The 17516-nt window shown below is 36.0% G+C and overlaps 1 protein-coding gene across 1 annotated transcript in view; it reads left to right on the top strand.

Annotated features, from left to right (window-relative positions):
* Positions 1–17516, top strand: part of KANK4 (KN motif and ankyrin repeat domains 4) — a 419388-nt gene that overhangs the window by 360254 nt on the left and 41618 nt on the right. Inside the window, exon 6 of the mRNA XM_044085543.1 lies at positions 563–782. Coding sequence (XP_043941478.1) covers positions 563–782 — 220 coding nt within the window. The remainder of the gene's footprint in view (positions 1–562; positions 783–17516) is intronic.

The following is a 17516-nucleotide window of genomic DNA, read 5'->3' as shown; positions in this document are numbered from 1 at the left end:
AATCCACTGCCATCATCTGTTTTGTAACTTAATGCCATATGGTGAAAAAAAGTGAAACTGCATATGGTAAAGATATTAAATCAGCACAAAAACATGTTTTACATTGAGGGCCAATTTCCTTTACCTCCTCCTAAGCGTTAGGATAAGCCTTCTGCAGTATAATGGAGGGTTGGAGATTGGCATAATGGTTAAGGTGTTTACCTCACAGACACAAGGTACATAGTTTGATTCTTACCTTTGAAATGTAAATTGGCTAGGCTTAAAATGGCCTACAGATGCAGCTAACCTTGTACTCACCTATGAACCTAATCTTCATCATAGTAACTAACTCTGAGGTTAGGAAAAAGTACAGACTCCCAAAATGCAACAAACATGAATTATGAGGTCTGTTGAAAGATTATTTGATGAATTGGAGTGAGGGTATCTGTGTGTGAATTGTCGATAGATTAAAGGAATTCCTCTTAAATTAGCACAAAACAAAAGTACAGCAGGAAGGAAAAGCATAACTTTTTATTATATATATATTCACATGTGATTGTTTTGTTTTCTTTTTTTTTTTAAGCGTCAGACCTTGTGTAGTACCTGTCAGGAGTGGTTTACAGTATCAAGTCTGAAAGAATCAGACCCTGCTGCAGTTGAGATTTACGTAGAGAAATTCAGATCAATCAGTGATGACATACTGGAGATGTTTGTGAATGTGGCTGACGGAAATGGCAATACAGCCCTCCATTATAGCATTTCGCACTCGAACTTCGACATTGTCAGGTTGTTGCTCAATACAGGTAAGAAGATTTGTACTTTGTGACTGATGATGATAATGAATTCTAAACACTAAGTTACTGAGAAAATGCAAATACTTAGAAACTCTAATCATTCATTCATCCGTCCTGTGACTTAAACTAATACTACTTTGTGTTACTGCCTTGCATATGCCTTAAGTATTTTGAAACTTTAAGCAACACCAGTATGTGATGCCATTTTAAGATACATTTGTAAGAATAATTTGTGTTTTACTGCTACACATTCTGATCTACTGCAGTACAATTTTGATTAAATCAATACAAATGTCCGAGTGCTTGTTTTCTTTATATTTATTATAAGCCAGAAATCCCATAGAGAAAAATCAAAAAGTGAAATGGTTTATTTCTTTAACTTCATAAAATAAAGTTAAGTAGGGGAAATATTTTCTGCATGGTAACTACAATATATGTCATGCAGGGAGTAGAGTTGGCGAAGGTGGATGAGTTTAAATACTTGGGATCAACAGTTCAGAGTAATGGTGAGTGTGGAAGAGAGGTGAAGAAGAGAGTACAGGCAGGATGGAATGGGTGGAGAAGAGTGTCAGGAGTGATTTGTGACAGACGGGTACCAGTAAGAGTGAAAGGGAAGGTCTACAAGAGGGAAGTGAGACCAGCTATGTTGTATGGGTTGGAGACGGTGGCATTGACAGAAAGGCAGGAGTCAGAGCTGGACATGGCAGAGTTAAAGATGTTAAGATTTGCACTGGGTGTGACAAGGATGGACAGGGTTAGGAATCAGTATATTAGAGGGTCAGCTCAGGTTGGGCGGTTTGGAGACAAAGTCAGAGAGGTGAGATTGTGTTGGTTTGGACATGTGATGAGGAGGGATGATGGGTATATTGGGAAAAGGATGCTAAGGATGGAGCTGCCAGGTAAGAGGAAAAGAGGAAGGCCTCAGATAAGGTTTATGGATGTGGTGAGAGAGGACATGCAGGCGGTTGGTGTGACCGAGCAATATGCAGAGGACAGGAAGAAATGGAAACAGATGATCCGCTGTGGTGACCCCTAACGGGAACAGACAAAAGAGAAGAAGAACTACAATAAATGTCATGTTCCAATGAGCAGAATTTTTGCACCCTGACCATCTGCAATCACTCAACTTACTTTGAACCATTTTATTGCATACATATTCCTATACCCAGACAGTGTCTCTGTTAGCTTGTATAGTTTGTCAGTATCTTTGATTTGCTGCATGTGCTGAAATTTGATTATTTTGTCTGCCAATGTAGAGCTTAGGACAATTCTGTGAATGACAGCACCCCAGCAGCAAAGTTAGTGATGCTGTATTGTCAGAAATTATTTTTTCACCACAGTCAGTTTATTAATGAAAAGTTCACATTCAAATTGTTGTATCTTTCGGCTTTTCCCTGTTAGGAGTCGCCACAACGGAACTCCAGTCCGCTAAATAATAAATAAACATCAAATTCTTAAACAACAAGCATATGTACTGCAAACAGAGCATACCTCAGTTAGGGAACATATTCACTTGCATTGATGTTAGGAGATAAACCCCTAGGAATCCAACTTGAAACCTAACAGAAATAAAGCAAATTTACTGCAATGTTTACATAAGGGCAAAGTCACTCATACGACCCATGTACATTTTATTGTCTTATTAACACTCATACATATAAACTGTTAAAATCACTTCATAGGAACTAAAAAATTATGAAGGCATACTGCTTCAAAGACCTTCTTAAATGTTAAATACTGCAGCAGAGGCTTTCTTTAAGTTCCTCTGCCATACTGGAACTGTCTAGCAGAAACCTTCCAAAATGTTGTAGGTCCAGCCAGTTAGTTTTAACTTATTCAAAAGCATCATCAGTGCATGCAGCGATATAACTTCTTTAGGTCACTCACATCACTTGCAAATTCATCAAAACTAGTGACAAGACTAGATAACCCCGACAGCATGATTCTTTATGATGTTCCTCTTAACATCAATGGGTTGTGTACTGCTAGCAAACACATAATTATTACAAAAAATTAGTTTCCAACACAAATCAGAAAAAAGATACTTATATTCTTCTTCTTCTTTCAACTTTTCCCAGTTAGGGGTTGCCACAGCGGATCACCTGTCCGTTCATGATTGAAAGTGGAGTTTTACGGTGTTGAGTTGCCAGCCGGCACCCAATCTTCCACTGAAGGCACACACATGCATGCACTCACACCTAGGGCCAATTTAGAGTGTCCACTCCACCTAAAGCATGTCTTTGGGATGTGGGAGGAAACCGGAGCACCCGGAGGAAACCCACGCGACCACAGGAAGGACATGCAGACTCCGCACAGAATGCACCCCAGCTGAGGATCGAACCGGAGAACCTCTTGCTGTGAGGCGGCAATGCTAACTGTATCAAAATGCACATCCACATCTAAAAAATATACTGAAGTCATACTGTAGGAAAAGGTAAGATTTAAATATTGTCATCAACCTATTGATCACTTGTTCAGTGGCCTGTAGCACAGATAAATAGGGCATCAATGCATAAATCTGCCTGCCCATATTAAAAAAAATCCTTTCTCTTTCATTTAAAACAAAGATTAGAAAAGGTGGGTGCAACAATATCTCCAGTTCTACTCCCTGAATCTGTTAAAGAACCTCATTCTTAAAGAGGAAAATGTTGTTAAAAACAACTTACCCCATAAGAGACCACAAAACGTTCATATCACTTTTAGACAAATTGGTAATACTGTATCCTGATGTATCTTATTATATTGTGATGCAATATCAATAGTGATCATATAAATATTCCCTCCAATTGTTGATACTGTACTGTGTTGTACTTTTAAATGGGTTGGATGCTGGAGTCCTGAGAATGTCTTCTTTGGTGGAGATACCTAGTAACTATGAACCTGTTATCAGTTTGCCATCCATTCTCTATTGCAATATTACTAGCTTATCATTTTTTTAATGTAACATAGGCAATTTATTCCTCAAGGGCAACAGGCACTTTATTTGTAGATGAAACAATGAAATATAAAGTTGTTTGCTAGCAGCAACATCTTCATTAGTTACAGATCTCTTTAATGTGGAATTATCTAGATGACTTTTACTTCTGCAGAGATTGTGCATATTTACTGATACTGGTGGATTGTAGAAGTTTGAGTAGACTTTTATGATAGAAATATTCTGAATTGGGCAGTTTTGGCATTATTGGTTCATGCATTTTGCTTCATTGTTTACTGGAAAATGTTCAAAACAATAAATTTAAAACTTGCTCTAACAAGTGTGCTGTATTATACAAGGAATATAATTTAATACAGTCAGGAAGGTGTATCAAAGAACATGTATGTTTCATGTGCAAGAAGCTATGATTTGAAAACAGCCCAAAGGTAATATTTATCCGCCACTGGCCAGATGCATTTTCTTTGAATGTGGGTTTCAATGCTCTTTCAATGAATGTGAGTTTCAAGGGCAGAAAAGTTTTAATGTTAATTCTATTTTCATTGTGAGACTGTATTGCTTTGTTTAGCAGATGTCTACTAGTGATTGTCCTATAAAATGTAAAATAAAAGTTTTAAATGAAATCCAAATATTCATTATAGAAGTAAAGTAGTATGCATGTTACAAGTGTTTATTGTAAATGAGGCAAAATAGCCAAGTAATGGGACATTGGAATGGCTGCAGGGGAAGGCTGTGTATGGGGGGCCCCATTCGACCATGATTTTTTGAGGGGGAGAAGGGCAGCAAACTCAAAGAGAGCCCCAGGTGACACAAACTCTAGATACGCCACTGATCAGTAGGCCATGGAGAATGACTTTTGGAGGTCCTAGCAAACTATAATATTCTTTTGCTATGATTATTATATTGCCTACCAGTAAATGCCCTATGTTTACCACAAAACCCACATACTACAAGTCATCAAAAACAAAATCCTAAGGTTCATCATCTTCTCCCTTCCTGGTGAACATCATTGCTACACCTTTCAAAAAAATAATGGTTACCATTTACTACAGGGTCTGGAGGGCCATATTTTGGTTGTCTGTTCTTCAATTTGTGTTTAAAAGTTGGTATCATACAATTCCATTGGAGTGGGCAGGGTTAAATAATTATGTAGGCAAATTTTATGTTAATCAGCATACAGATTTGTGCCTGTTTTTCATGGTCCTTTGTCCAGATTTTTGATGTTTACAGGTTGAGCGGTATGGTTTCAATAACCATAAAAGTAAAAGTATATGTGCGATCAGTGCCTATCACGTGCTTTGCTAAAGTATTCCTACTATCGCCAATACTTATGTTATATAAATATTCCCTAATCCTGTCCATAAAGGAGTGGTTCATCTTGCCCACATAAAAACTAGTGCAAGACTTACAGGAAGCAATATAAATCACTTCAGAGGTCCGGCAATCAGCTGTGACATTAAATCTAAAAACAACACCTGTATTAGGATAGTTGAACATATTGGACATATCTATATAGACACAAAAACTGCATCTATTACAATGATGTGTACCAGGGTCACCTTGTAGTTGTGTTAAAGGTGTGTGATTCCCCCTATAACATACCTGTGGTTTTAAAGGCTTCTTATTTTTATATCTAAAACATGGTCTGTCACGTACTAAACTCTTAATGTGGTCACTGGTCATCAGTCTGTAAAACAGGCCAATTAGATTCAATAACATTACGTACAACCCCTATATCACTGGCATAGAATATTGAAATAGGAATGGACCCACTCTTCATTGCTCCTGATCCATCCAATTCAGTATCATGTGTCAAATATATATTACATCATTCAAATAACAAGCATAACACAATCCTAAACATAATCACAGAAGAAATTAAAGTATATGCATTTTAGTGTAATGTAATGTGTCAAATTTTCTGAAGCAAGTACTGACACAAATTAGTACCAAACTGAAAAGACACAATATAGCTAAGTCAGTTAATAACAAGGTTTACCTTTAGATGTGCATATTGCACACAGGCGAATTGCAGTTGTTGGAAAGGCGGTCTGCAAAATTTGCAAACGCCGAACAGAAAAAGATTCGAATGTGCTATGAGCGAATGCACAGTGAAATTTACACTTTTTTTTTATATTAATGTTTGAAAAACAGCGAATCTGCTTTTCAATTTGCTGTTTTTGAACATTAAGGACTGTCGGCGTTTACATTTTTGTGGTTTCGAGTCGCTCATATACGCACTCGAACCACTGTGATTCGCGGTTTTAAAGGTAAACTAATAACAACAATGGTTGCCTAGAAAAAAAAGCTTTAAAACAAAAGTTATGCCATGAGTTTTTTTAATTTCTGTGGTATTCCAGTCTAGTGATGTCTGAATGTTTTTTTACAAATTGGTCTGATTGTCTTGTTGGTGGTTAGGAAGGCCTGACTCAAGTAAAATGAAGTCCCTACTAGTGGGAGGGAGTATAAAGTAGATAAACTGGTGCGTGACAGTACTTGGATAAAAGAGGAAATGTTCCATTTGGTGATGTATGCGCAGAAAAAGTCTTGTGCACATTAAATTTTAGTGGGATTTCATTTGAAAAAGATCAGTAGATAATTGTTAATGTAGTCACAAAAAACACTTGTGTCACTAGGTGAAGAAACTAAGTTCTATTTAAATAAGAAGGTTGATCCTTTATATAGTTTTTTCATGTCATCTCCATTTGAACCTATGCCACATTTCACAAGACCTTTTGTTTTAAAGTAAACCCTCAAAATAAATACCCCATAACCTGTTAACTTAAAATAAAAACACAAAACTGTTTACAATTTCAAATAATGAAGCTTAATACCTTCTGAAAGGAACTAGTATCCGAAATCGACAACTGCACTTGCAGACATTATCTAACCTAAAATTAAAGTTATCCATGCTAAAGTGCATGTTACAGCCTGTGCTCCTACTTACAGTAACTGCTGTCTGTTCTTATCTTATGTTTATGTTCTTTCCCCTCCCAAATATGAAAATCTGCTTGTATGCTTTCAGATTACATTAACTTTTTTCCTTAAGAAAAAAATGTGCTGGGTATCTTTAAACAAAACTAAAGTATACACTATTCTAATAAATGCATAGAGGTATTTAGGTCCCAGTAAAACTGCTACCTCTTATAAGTTCATAGGTAACTACGAGGGTAACTGCCCAAGCAGACCATTTTAAGCCTAGCCAGTTTCCTTTTGTGCTCAAAATAATCTATCCCATTTAGTTATAGATTGGCCTTAGCCATTCCATAGTCAATAATTATATATTACCCATAATGAGAATAACTGGGTTCGTACCATAGATAATTTGTGGGGGATAAAGTATTTAGGAGCTGCCCCTGTCCATTAGTAGTACACAGGCCAGTTGTGGGATAAATTATTCACTTGCAATAATTACAAACTTTATTTTTTACTGAGCTGCTTTTCCTTGTATGTTTTAATTTTAATTTTGTCAGCAAACAATGTCCAGAGATCTTGGAATTTATTGCCTGGACCTGTAGTCAGCTTGTCACCATGGAAGCATAAGAACAGAATATACAGCTACGCAAGTTGCAGACTTCTCAACTCATTTATTTACTAAATGAAAACTTGTTGTTACATTCAGTATTCTCTTATTTTTATGGGAGACTTGCTTACACAAGAAACTTTTTTTATTCATTAAACGAAAGATATTAACGCAGACATTCACCTGTGCAAAAGTAAGAGAAAACATCTCAGCTCTACATATATTATAATCAGTGCACTTTACACCCCATCCTCCATTCCAACAGCCCAAGATTACAGCATATTAACTTGAACTTGCTTCTGTTCAGCCTTTCTTCTCTTTTTACATTGTAATGCCTACATTTCTTAAAACTAAAAAAAAAGAAAAGCAAGGTGCTTGTTTCCTTTAGTGTCTTTATCACATACAACAATAACTGAAATGCTTTACTATATAACACGCACTTCACATCATGAAATATTTATACAAATACAGTTTAAAACAAAATTTATTTTATTAACAGTTACCCTTTTTTTCTTTTTTTTCCTTTTAGTGTTCTTCCAAGCATTAATGACATGAAGTGGGCCGCATATATTTCAGTCCCCCCACAAGTGTAACAAAGTGAACAGCAGATCAAGCTTTCTCAGCTGCTTTTTCCTTGCAAAGTCATGCTTTACAAGCTTTATAGTTTCATATGTATTCATTAATTTCAGTGTTGTTCTTTTTTCCTGTTCAGCTCCATCTCCCAACCCCAGACTCCATTTCAAGTCCAAGGTACTCCTGGTTCTGTTAGTCAACTCCCATGCTTTTTTTCTGTTTCTCAAGCATTTTCCTTTGGAACATTGGAAAAGGTTTCAATGAAAAAGTGTTTCTATGGACTTTATTATCAGAAGAATGAGATGCAGAGTCCCCTTCTGTTTGATGTCTCACTTTTTGTTGGACAAACATTTGTATTTCCTCCTTAGCCTGTTCTGCATCAAAAAATGACATTGATCCTCCATAAAAAAAAAATTCTGAGTACAGCAGCTTGAATCTTGCACCTGCCTTTCGACATTCCCTGATTGCCAAGATAAATTTGCTTCTTTTCTGCCTGGTGTACAGTGAGTAATCATTTTCTACAAACACTCTACTGATTCCACTTTTTAATACTTTGCCATTCTGCCACAGTTTTGTCAGGATCAACTCCTTCTGCTGGTATGATTGCATCTTTACTAATACAGATCTTTGCTGCTTTCTCATGGCCTGGTTTGGAGTGTACACCCAATGTGCCCTATAAATTAACAAATCTTGTTGTGGAATACCAGTCAAATTTCTTATTTGTACTTTCATAAAATTAATGCAATCGGTTCCTTTCAGTTTCTCTGGTACAGCAGAAAATCTGAAGTTTTCCTTCTTTAGTAATTACTTGGAAAGGTGCATATGATACATTAATTTGGGATGTTTAAGGAGCACAGTTAAAAATTCCCTGCATCTCTGTCTGATGTCAGGCAGCCAGATGACCTATTAATTTCATCAGTGCTAACTCTAGCTTTCAGTTCTTACTCCAACGTAGAGAAAAGTTCTCAGGATAATAAGATATCTGGTCTAGGGCAGTCATTGGGGTGTCACATGAATGTCAAAATGTATAAATGAAGAAAGGAAGGAATGGATACATTTTATTTATTTATTTATTTATTTATTTATTTATTTATTTTCTATTTATTTATGTTCTTATGCAGTTTCCACTGCTTTCCTAAGCAAGATTAGCTGCTTATACAAACATTAGTACAAGCAGCAACATATGGATTTGCCTTGCAGAAAAAATGTGCTGCTATACTCCAAGTTTAATTTTGAAAAGAATTGCGTTTTTGACTGGTAATGTGTCCCACAATCTGTCTGAAAGTGGGCAGAGGTATGCAATTTGGTGTGTATGTTTTATACTTATAAGGTGTTCCAATTTTTGGACAGATGTACAGAATTTTCAGCTGGCTTTATCCAGATTTTCTGTGCCAGCAGCTTGAGAGGTATGCTTCAGAATGCTCACCCTCACCACAATTCCCATGCCATTTCTTTCTGTCCTCTCCATGAGAATTAGACTCTGGATCTGAAGCCATGCGGCTTTGCTGCACTACCCTTTCAACTTGTCTCCTAGAACAGGATGTCCAGTCTCCTCTTTACCAACATGTTTCTCACTTCCATTCTGCATCCTGTCAGTGAACCAATACTAAGTGTAGCAATTTTTACCTCATATTTAGCAGGTTGATTGTTTGTACACCCAGCTTTCATCAAACAGAGATTCAAAGGCTATCCAAGCTGGATAACTGGAAAGCCAGAAGTTTATTAATGTATAGCTACTGGGAGTTATGGTGGGGGTACACAGGACAATAGAGGCACATACATTCCTCCCACCATTTGCATGTGTCCCATGGGTAGGTCATAGTAGGATCCACTAATCAGTGACAAATAACTTTGTTCATTTTTGATGACATTAATCAACATGACCAAAAACCACATAAAGCCAGTTTTTCACTGTAGAGTGGTTACCCTCATACACTACACAATCAGTGATCCATGTTCTGCTATCCATAAGACACTGTTCCCCACAACTCCATTCAATTTTGGGGGAGTCAGAGGTGGACAAACTCAGCATGTGTTTGGTGGTGGGATGGACCTCACAGCGACAACATGAAAACTCCACAGACATTGGTCAGAGGGTAGACTCTAACCCTGTGCCTTGTGCATGGGAGGTGAAAAACCTTAACCTCCATGCAACCTAATTATCCAAAAACAAATTTAAATATTCATTGACATAGTAACCCTTTTTTTGCATGAATTAGTCTACTTTTTGATGGATTACTCAAAGTAGATCTGTGCTTGTCTGCTTGCTTTATTCCATAACCAGCTCCTCTGGATGGGTGAATGTGAACAGTATAATGTGGGGTTTGCTGACCAGTATTTTAATAGGTGACAGAAAATTGGCACAGAATGTATTGGCAATTATGCTGCATACCATGTTTAATAACATAATGGCAACCATTTCTTTTGTGGAGAAGCATGAGATGATATGGAAAATATTGAAAATAAGTTGGTTGGTCAGGTGGTGGCAGTGAGCAAAATGAACAGCTACTGTAAGAAAGAGGTTGATATTATATATCATGAACAGTGCAGCTGTCATGGACTAGAGTTCAGTGTTGATGCTGTCAGTGCTTCTACTTCCTACAAAATCATTAAGATACATTTACATTCAAACATGTCTGCTTGAGGATATGCAACAGAGATGGCTGAATTTGCTGTTGCAATCATTTGTGGGGGTGGCCATCACTTTTCTGTGAGCAGTGTTGATGAGGAGCTCAGGCACACATAGATTATATGTGTATGTAGAAACTGTGATTGTAAGTATTCCCTGTTAAACACACACACACACACACACACACACACACACACACACACACACACGTGCAAACAACTTTCTTTTATCAACCAAGTATATGCAAAGAAGCACCAGGTCCTTGGTGTCAAGTAAGAATAGCTTCACATCTCTGAATTGTTATTGTTTTGCAGTACCCTTGTTTTGGAATACTGATGAGCCATTTTTTTTTCAAACTTTTATTTTATTGCTTTTTTCAACATTTAATATACAAAAACATACAACATGACCTATCATCACAAACAGATTAACCTTGAACTATCATTTAGCAAAATAATGCCTTTTAACTACTAGTCTTGAAATGACAAATTTTAGTATCTAAAGCAAATGGTTAATTTATAGAAATACATTGATTGGAGTATTACTGGCATACATTTAGAGTAAGTGGCACATAGCAGGATTCATTTACAGACAAATATATGCAACTATTTACACATAGTGCTACAAATAATGAAAATTGTGAGTGATCCCTTCATTACAGTGACAAACAAAAATGAAAACATCAGAGATTACAATCTGTTAGAATCACATGAGGAAGAGACTTTGAGAATCAGTGTAGGGAGGTGATGATAGATATGCTCTTGTTGTGACTTGATTCAAAATGTATTCTAGGATAAGATTCCAGAAGCTGAGCTATTTCATACGCTTCATTTTATTACCTGTAAGTAGTTTGTGAGATATGAAATATTTAGAGGCCATACTAACAAAGCCCTTCCATTCTATTTTTGACCTGTCAATCCAGTTTTGGGTGATGTATAGTTTGACTAACACAAATATAGCAATCAGGATATTCATATCAGACCTGGACATGTCCATAGGACTCACGTGAATATAGCAAACTCCCAAGATAGGGTAGATTTTCCATAGCCCACTTTCTGAAGTTTAACCCTTAATGAGTTCCATAGGTTTTGTGCGTATTTGCAGTACCAAATTATATGTAGAAGTTCGGCCGGTTGCGATGGGCAATAAGGTCAAAGGGAAGAGGTACTTGGGAAGAACTTGTTTAGCCATTCTGGAGTGTAGTAGGCATTATTGTTAATCATTAATTGGGTATATACTAGCTTCTTGAAGGGGAGAATTTATTTGTGTTGTTTAAAGCAAGAGTCAGTTGGAATACTGATAAGCCATAATACGCATTACCCACTACTCACTGAGAAATATCCATAATGATTATCTGTTTATATTCTGTGTGCATTTTGATTGGGTAAATACTACAAACTTATGTCATTAATGTGTGTTATATTTTGTTAAAAGTATTATACTAAGGCTATGTGAGATATATTTTGATAGACAGGGTGGAGTGGATTCCATTAGTATCCATATTAATCAGGATATAATAAAAGAAACAGTTACTATCAGTTTCACCTTGTTACATCCAGTAACACACGTCAGAACAAAATTATCTTCTCAGAACTTCATTGCATTTAAATTCATTTGGTAGCCTAAAGAACAGTTAATAACTTAATAAACACTACCTGTACTTTTTAATAATGCTAGTTTGGAATATTTCATTTGTAAACAGCTTAATAGATGTAGTTCAGTTGAGGTGAACAAACAGTTGCTATTTTCTTGTACTAATATGGCTCGGAGGTGTCACTTTCCCTTCAAACTCAGCCAGCCTCCAAGATAACAGGTGAGAGGTGCCCATCTCTTACATGCCAGGGCACAGGTGATGGAGGATTTATCATTACATGAGTAATGGGATCTGGAGCCCAGCCATTTACAGAGTGTATTGCAAAATGACAGCATAGTATGAAAATTATGGCAGAAACTGGTTCTTGTTTATGTTGATAGATGTGATTCTGAAATAGGTATTTGCTAAGTTCTTAGTTAGATGAGCTAATAAAGGAAAGATGTCTTTGTGTTTTGGCACTGGGTTCCAATTTATCTCCATTCCAATAATATCTCTCATTTCAGTGCTTCAGAAAGGCTGCACCAGGAAATATAGAGCTGTTATTCAGAATGTTTCACCTGTTAATCTTGTAGGAAAACTAGAGCTGTTATTCAGAATGTTCCACCTCTTAATCTTGTAGTAAAACTAGAACTGTTATTCAGAATGTTCCACCTGTTAATCTTGTAGTAAAACTTGAGCTGTTATTCAGAATGTTCCACCTGTTAATCGTGTAGTAAAACTAGAGCTGTTATTCAGAATGTTCCACCTGTTAATCTTGTAGTAAAACTAGAGCTGTTATTCAGAATGTTCCACCTCTTAATCTTGTAGTAAAACTAGAGCTGTTATTCAGAATGTTCCACCTGTTAATCTTGTAGTAAAACTAGAGCTATTATTCAGAATGTTCCACCTCTTAATCTTGTAGGAAAACTAGAGCTGTTATTCAGAATGTTCCACCTCTTAATCTTGTAGGAAAACTAGAGCTGTTATTCAGAATGTTCCACCTCTTAATCTTGTGGAAAACTAGAGCTGTTATTCAGAATGTTCCACCTCTTAATCTTGTAGGAAAACTAGAGCTGTTATTCAGAATGTTCCACCTCTTAATCTTGTAGTAAAACTAGAGCTGTTATTCAGAATGTTCCACCTCTTAATCTTGTAGGAAAACTAGAGCTGTTATTCAGAATGTTCCACTTCTTAATCTTGTAGTGAAATTAGAGCTGTTATTCAGAATGTTCCACCTCTTAATCTTGTAGGAAAACTAGAGCTGTTATTCAGAATGTTCCACCTCTTAATCTTGTAGTAAAACTAGAGCTGTTATTCAGAATGTTCCACCACTTAATCTTGTAGTAAAACTAGAGCTGTTATTCAGAATGTTCCACCTCTTAATCTTGTAGGAAAACTAGAGCTGTTATTCAGAATGTTCCACCTCTTAATCTTGTAGGAAAACTAGAGCTGTTATTCAGAATGTTCCACCTCTTAATCTTGTAGGAAAACTAGAGCTATTATTCAGAATGTTCCACCTCTTAATCTTGTAGGAAAACTAGAACTGCTATTCAGAATGTTCCACCTCTTAATCTTGCAGTAAAACTAGAGCTGTTATTCAGAATGTTCCACCTCTTAATCTTGTAAAACTAGAGCTGTTATTCAGAATGTTCCACCTCTTAATCATGTAGGAAAACTAGAGCTGTTATTCAGAATGTTCCACCTCTTAATCTTGTAGGAAAACTAGAGCTGTTATTCAGAATGTTCCACCTCTTAATCTTGTAGGAAAACTAGAGCTGTTATTCAGAATATTCTACCTGTTAATCTTGTAGGAAAACTAGAGCTGTTATTCAGAATGTTCCACCTCTTTATCTTGTAGTAAAACTAGAGCTGTTATTCAGAATATTCCACCTCTTAATCTTGTAGGAAAACTAGAGCTATATTCTACCTGTTAATCTTGTAGGAAAACTAGAGCTGTTATTCATAATATTCCACCTCTTAATCTTGTAGGATTACTAGAGCTGTTATTCAGAATGTTCCACCTCTTAATCTTGTAGAAAAACTAGAGCCATTATTCAGAATGTTCCACCTCTTAATCTTGTAGTAAAACTAGAGCTGTTATTCAGAATGTTCCACCTCTTAATCTTGTAGTACAGCTAGAGCTGTTATTCAGAATGTTCCACCTCTTAATATTGTAGTAAAACTAGAGCTGTTATTCAGAATGTTCCACCTCTTAATCTTGTAGGAAAACTAGAGCTGTTATTCAGAATGTTCCACCTCTTAATCTTGTAGTAAAACTAGAGCTGTTATTCAGAATGTTCCACCTCTTAATCTTGTAGGAAAACTAGAGCTGTTATTCAGAATGTTCCACTTCTTAATCTTGTAGTGAAATTAGAGCTGTTATTCAGAATGTTCCACCTCTTAATCTTGTAGGAAAACTAGAGCTGTTATTCAGAATGTTCCACCTCTTAATCTTGTAGTAAAACTAGAGCTGTTATTCAGAATGTTCCACCACTTAATCTTGTAGTAAAACTAGAGCTGTTATTCAGAATGTTCCACCTCTTAAACTTGTAGGAAAACTAGAGCTGTTATTCAGAATGTTCCACCTCTTAATCTTGTAGGAAAACTAGAGCTGTTATTCAGAATGTTCCACCTCTTAATCTTGTAGGAAAACTAGAGCTATTATTCAGAATGTTCCACCTCTTAATCTTGTAGGAAAACTAGAACTGCTATTCAGAATGTTCCACCTCTTAATCTTGCAGTAAAACTAGAGCTGTTATTCAGAATGTTCCACCTCTTAATCTTGTAAAACTAGAGCTGTTATTCAGAATGTTCCACCTCTTAATCATGTAGGAAAACTAGAGCTGTTATTCAGAATGTTCCACCTCTTAATCTTGTAGGAAAACTAGAGCTGTTATTCAGAATATTCTACCTGTTAATCTTGTAGGAAAACTAGAGCTGTTATTCAGAATGTTCCACCTCTTTATCTTGTAGTAAAACTAGAGCTGTTATTCAGAATATTCCACCTCTTAATCTTGTAGAAAAACTAGAGCTATATTCTACCTGTTAATCTTGTAGGAAAACTAGAGCTGTTATTCATAATATTCCACCTCTTAATCTTGTAGGATTACTAGAGCTGTTATTCAGAATGTTCCACCTCTTAATCTTGTAGAAAAACTAGAGCCATTATTCAGAATGTTCCACCTCTTAATCTTGTAGTAAAACTAGAGCTGTTATTCAGAATGTTCCACCTCTTAATCTTGTAGTACAGCTAGAGCTGTTATTCAGAATGTTCCACCTCTTAATATTGTAGTAAAACTAGAGCTGTTATTCAGAATGTTCCACCTCTTAATCTTGTAGTAAAACTAGAGCTGTTATACAGAATGTTCCACCTCTTAATCTTGTAGGAAAACTAGAGCTGTTATTCAGAATGTTCCACCTCTTAATATTGTAGTAAAACTAGAGCTGTTAGTCAGAATATTCCACCTGTTAATCTTGTAGGAAAACTAGAGCTGTTATTCAGAATGTTGCACCTCTTAATCTTGTAGTAAAACAAGAGCTGTTATTCAGAATATTCTACCTGTTAATCTTGTAGGAAAACTAGAGCTGTTATTCAGAATGTTCCACCTCTTAATCGTGTAGTAAAACTAGAGCTGTTATTCAGAATGTTCCACCTCTTAATCTTGTAATAAAACTAGAGCTGTTATTCAGAATGTTCCACCTCTTAATTTTATAGTAAAACTAGAGCTGTTATTCAGAATGTTCCACCTTTTAATCTTGTAGTAAAACTAGAGCTGTTATTCAGAATGTTCCACCTATTAATCGTGTAGGAAAACTAGAGCTGTTATTCAGAATGTTCCACCTCTTAATCTTGTAGTAAAACTAGAGCTGTTATTCAGAATGTTCCACCTCTTAATCGTGCAGGAAAACTAGAGCTGTTATTCAGAATGTTCCACCTCTTAATCTTGTAGGAAAACTAGAGCTATTAAGAATGTTCCACCTCTTAATCTTGTAGTAAAACTAGAGCTGTTATTCAGAATATTCCACTTGTTAATCTTGTAGGAAAACTAGAGCTGTTATTCAGAATGTTCCACCTCTTAATCTTGTAGTAAAACTAGAGCTGTTATTTAGAATATTCTACCTGCTAATCTTGTAGGAAAACTAGAGCTGTTATTCAGAATGTTCCACCTCTTAATCTTGTCGTAAAACTAGAGCTGTTATTCAGAATGTTCCACCTCTTAATCTTGTAGGACAACTAGAGCTGTTATTCAGAATGTTCCACCTCTTAATCTTGTAGTAAAACGAGAGCTGTTATTCAGAATGTTCCACCTGTTAATCTTGTAGTAAAACTAGAGCTGTTATTCAGAATATTCTACCTATTAATCTTGTAGGAAAACTAGAGCTGTTATTCAGAATGTTCCACCTCTTAATCTTGTAGTAAAACTAGAGCTGTTATTCAGAATGTTCCACCTGTTAATCTTGTAGGAAAACTAGAGCTGTTATTCAGAATGTTCCACCTGTTAATCTTGTAGTAAAACTAGAGCTGTTATTCAGAATATTCTACCTGTTAATCTTGTAGGAAAACTAGAGCTGTCATTCAGAATATTCTACCTGTTAATCTTGTAGGAAAACTAGAGCTGTTATTCAGAATGTTCCACCTTTTAATCTTGTAGTAAAACTAGAGCTGTTATTCAGAATATTCCACCTCTTAATCTTGTAGTAAAACTAGCGCTGTTATTCAGAATGTTCCACCTGTTAATCTTGTAGTAAAACTAGAGCTGTTATTCAGAATATTCTACCTGTTAATCTTGTAGGAAAACTAGAGCTGTTATTCAGAATATTCTACCTGTTAATCTTGTAGGAAAACTAGAGCTGTTATTCAGAATGTTCCACCTCTTAATCTTGTAGTAAAACTAGAGCTGTTATTCAGAATATTCCACCTCTTAATCTTGTAGTAAAACTAGAGCTGTTATTCAGAATATCCCACCTCTTAATCTTGTAGGAAAACTAGAGCTGTTATTCAGAATGTTCCACCTGTTAATCTTGTAGGAAAACTAGAGCTGTTATTCAGAATATTCCACCTCTTAATCTTGTAGAAAAACTAGAGCTGTTATTCAGAATGTTCCACCTCTTAATCTTGTAGGAAAACTAGAGCTGTTATTCAGAATATTCTACCAGTTAATCTTGTAGGAAAACTAGAGCTGTTATTCAGAATATTCCACCTGTTAATCTTGTAGTAAAACTAGAGCTGTTATTCAGAATGTTCCACCTCTTAATCTTGTATTTTAGTGCAACAACGTGGTCACAGTGAAGAAATGTTGATTCTTGTCTTAGGTCATTACTGGAACCTGCTGTTTTCTCTTGAATGTACAACTGTCAGATCTGTAGTTCAGAGCTGTTACCAAACTTATGATAATTTACAATGTCACTTAGGAAAAATCACCAAGGTACAAATATCACTAGCAATGATGCCCTTATTTACTATAGCCTAAATGTGCTACACAGACTGACCAGCTAAGGACATGCAATTTGAA

Source organism: Protopterus annectens, chromosome 10.part0 (assembly GCF_019279795.1).
Source record: "Protopterus annectens isolate FY-2018-M chromosome 10.part0, PAN1.0, whole genome shotgun sequence".
Classification (NCBI taxonomy): domain Eukaryota; kingdom Metazoa; phylum Chordata; order Ceratodontiformes; family Protopteridae; genus Protopterus; species Protopterus annectens.
Note: the sequence above shows the minus strand (reverse complement) of the source record. Positions and strands in the feature narration are given on the sequence as shown.